The sequence below is a fragment of the Gallus gallus genome, chromosome 28, assembly GCF_016699485.2.
Source record: "Gallus gallus isolate bGalGal1 chromosome 28, bGalGal1.mat.broiler.GRCg7b, whole genome shotgun sequence".
NCBI lineage: Eukaryota > Metazoa > Chordata > Aves > Galliformes > Phasianidae > Gallus > Gallus gallus.
Genome location: NC_052559.1, coordinates 3,615,148 through 3,618,496, shown reverse-complemented (window position 1 = coordinate 3,618,496; position 3,349 = coordinate 3,615,148). Strand labels below are relative to the sequence as shown.

Sequence of the window (3,349 nt, the reverse complement as noted above, 5' to 3'; positions counted from 1 at the left end):
CCTCCGGGGGCACCACGTGCGCGGCCCATGCGGTGCGTGGGGGGCGGTGCGGGGCTCTGTCGCGTGGCCCGGGCCTGGTGCGTGGCTGCGGTGGTCGCCGTGGCCTTACACGTGAGCGCAGTCTGCACGCATCTCCAGTGCTCACCACAGCTCTGGTGTTCAGCACAGCCCCGTTGCATGGCTGCCATGCAACCCCAGTGCACAGAGCAGTTGCATAGCACGGTCCATTGCCAACCCCCGGTGCACTTTGCAGCACCGATGCACAGTTCCAGTGCTCGCCACGGCCCCGCTGTGTGGCCTCATTGCGTGGCATGGCTCTGCTGTGCAGCCCCACTGTGTGGTGTGCTCCTGGTGCATGGCCTCGGTGCACAACAGAGCCCCAATGCATGTCCCAGTGCACAGCACGGCCACAGAGCGCAGCTGCAATACTCACTGCAACCCCAGTGCACGGTCCAACTGTGCAGAGCAGCCCTGGTGCGTGGTCCCACTACATGGCATGGCCACAGTGCCTGGACCAACTGCACAGCACAACCCCAGTGCATGGCTCCAATGGATAGAACAGCTCCAGTGCATGGCTCCAGTGCATGGTGTAACCCTGGTGCACAGCCCAATGCACAGCACAGCACAACCCCAACCCCTGGCACAGCATGGGGCACAGCACCACGCACAGCCCCAGAGCTGAACCCTCCCTCTGTGGCCCCTTTAATGCACCAACACAGCCCAGCTTTAACCCACGGTGGTGCTGCAGCCGCACACAGCACAGAGCAGAGCACAATGCACACCGCACAGTGCCACCCACACCCCTGCAGCTCTCCCCAAACCCCCCCACCCCTCACCCACCCCCCCCCGCACTCAGCCCCACGCACGCACCACGCACCGCCCCCCCATATACCCTTTCACCCCAGAGGGGCCCCAGCACGATGTGCACACTCAGCTCTTTCCCAGCCCTGGCTATTTAAAGCCGGACAGCACTGTGAGCCCTCTCCTCCCCCTGCACTGCAAGCCCTTGGACTTTCTCCCGCAGCCATGAGCACCCGCTCAGACACAGCTCCCATATTCACCGAGGGTGAGGACTGCAAGGCTGCATGGCAGGAGGCCACGGCTGCCTACGATGCCCCCGACACCCACCTGGAGATCCTGGGGAAGCCGGTGATGGAACGCTGGGAGACCCCCTACATGCATTCGCTGGCGACTGTGGCTGCCTCCAGGGGTAATGGGGACGGGGGGGATGGAGACACTTGTGCTGTTGTGGCAGTGGTGAGATATTCCCAAAGGGTCTGGGGCTGAAGTGGGGGGGGGGGGGGGGGGAGGGGGCTGCCACCTGCCTGCAGTGTTGGCACCGAGCCGGGGGGTCACAGCTTTGCTTCTGGCAGTTGGGCATTCCTATTGCAGTGGGCTGGGAGGGAGGGGGAAGGCAGGGGAGTGTTTGGGGCTTGAGGGACCTCGGAGGGGCCAAATGCCACGGGGAGGCCCCCAGCGTTCCCCCTTCATCCCCAGGTGGCCGTGTGCTGGAGGTGGGCTTTGGCATGGCCATTGCTGCCACCAAGGTGCAGGAGTTCAACATCGAGGAGCACTGGATCGTGGAATGCAACGACGGCGTGTTCCAAAGGCTGGAGGAGTGGGCACGAGTGCAGCCACACAAGGTCTGTGCCACGTTGAGCTGCGTTGGGCTGTGCCATGCTGTGCTACGCCGTGCCGTTCTGCTCCATGCTGTGCTGCACCATTCTGTGCTGTGCCATGCTGTGCTACGCCGTGCCGTTCTGCTCCATGCTGTGCTGTGCTGCACCATTCTGTGCTGTGCCATGCTGTGCTACGCCGTGCTGTTCTGCTCCATGCTGTGCTGTGCTGCACCATTCTGTGCTGTGCCATGCTGTGCTATGCCGTGCCGTTCTGCTCCATGCTGTGCTGCACCGTTCTGTGCTGTGCCATGCTGTGCCACGCTGTGTTGTGCCATGCCATGCTGTGCCAGGTGTGGGGCTGAGCCCCCCCCGTCCTGTTCTGCCCACAGGTGGTGCCACTGAAGGGGCTGTGGGAGGATGTGGTGCCAACGCTGCCGGATGGGCACTTCTCTGGTAACGCACCAAGGGGGGGTGCAGGCACTGAGCCCTGGGAGTGGGGGGGGATGGGGGTCCAGAGGCATGGAGGGAGGGGGGAGCAAATGTAAAGGGGGCAAATCAGAACATGGCGGTGAAGGGGGGACCCCGTGGTGCCATGGGGGCCTCTCCCAGCCGCCCGCTGCTCTCCCTGTGCAGGAATCCTATACGACACGTACCCACTGTCTGCACAGACCTGGCACACGCACCAGTTTGCCTTCATCAAGGTAGGGTGGGGGGTGCGGGGTGGGGGGTATTGGAGGCTGGGGGGTGCAGTACCCCTGACCCCCCCCCCCCCCCCCCCCCCCCCAACAGGACCATGCCTTCCGCCTGCTGCGACCCGGGGGGGTCCTCACCTACTGCAACCTCACCTCGTGGGGGGAGCTGCTGAAGGGCAAATACAGCGACATAGAGAAGATGTTTGAGGTGAGCTGGGCTGGGGGGGGGGCCACACACTGCCACCAGTCTGGACCCCTCCTGTGGGTACCTGCAGGGCTGAGAGCTCGGTGTGGGGGGGAGCATCACAGCCTCCCCCCGGCCCAGCAGCATCACAGGTGGCACCCAAATGGCTGAGACCACAGCTGGGTGGTCCCGTCCCCCCCCCCATTCTCTCTTGCAGGAGACTCAGGTGGCACAGCTGCTGGAGGCCGGTTTCAGGAGGGAGAACATCAGCACAGCAGTGATGGAGTTGGTGCCCCCCCGGGAGTGCCGCTACTACTCCTTCCCTCGGATGATCACCCCCCGCGTGGTGAAGCACTGAGCAGAGAGGTCCCTCTGGCTGCACACCCAAAGGGGCTCCCGCTGTCATTTGCTCCACAGACACAAACGTTTGTTACATTGGGGCTCCGTTTCCATGCAGAAGCCAAACCTGCCAGGCCAGGCGGGAGGAATGGGGAGGATGGGGCAGTTTGAGGCACATTTCTTATCAAATCTCATGGATTTCCCATGAGCTTCCAGCAAAAGTTCCCTCCCATTTGGCCCTTTTTAATAAGCTCTGATTCTTACGACCCTCATGCAGTTCAATAGTGCATAAATGACGTTCCCCTTCTCTACCCGGAAGGGATAAAATCCATTAAATCAGACTGAAACACACAATGGCTGTTTCTGAGCGATTCATTTTTGCCTTTCGAAGCACACCTGTAACTGCAGACCATGCCTTGTCCTGGGTGCACAACACATCCACTGCCAGAGCAATGCAATTCTGGCTGCTGTACACACCAAGAGGTGTTCCATCCCTTGTAGGAATAAAGAAACGG

General features: G+C 62.0%; 1 protein-coding gene across 2 annotated transcripts; it reads left to right on the top strand.

Moving 5' to 3' along the window:
• Positions 1-982: 982 nt before the first annotated feature.
• Positions 983-3,185, top strand: GAMT (guanidinoacetate N-methyltransferase). 2 transcript variants are annotated; one of them, XM_015299974.4, is made up of 6 exons: positions 983-1,210; positions 1,498-1,643; positions 2,009-2,072; positions 2,253-2,320; positions 2,409-2,519; positions 2,713-3,185. In XM_015299974.4, exons 1-6 carry the CDS (start codon positions 1,027-1,029, stop codon positions 2,851-2,853), a joined length of 714 nt encoding a protein of 237 aa, XP_015155460.2. In that variant the 5' UTR covers positions 983-1,026; the 3' UTR covers positions 2,854-3,185. The 2 variants fall into 2 exon arrangements, with proteins under 2 accessions (XP_015155460.2, XP_040509660.1); XM_040653726.2 differs by having other exon boundaries at positions 2,409-2,522; positions 2,711-3,185.
• The last annotated feature ends 164 nt before the right edge of the window (positions 3,186-3,349 follow it).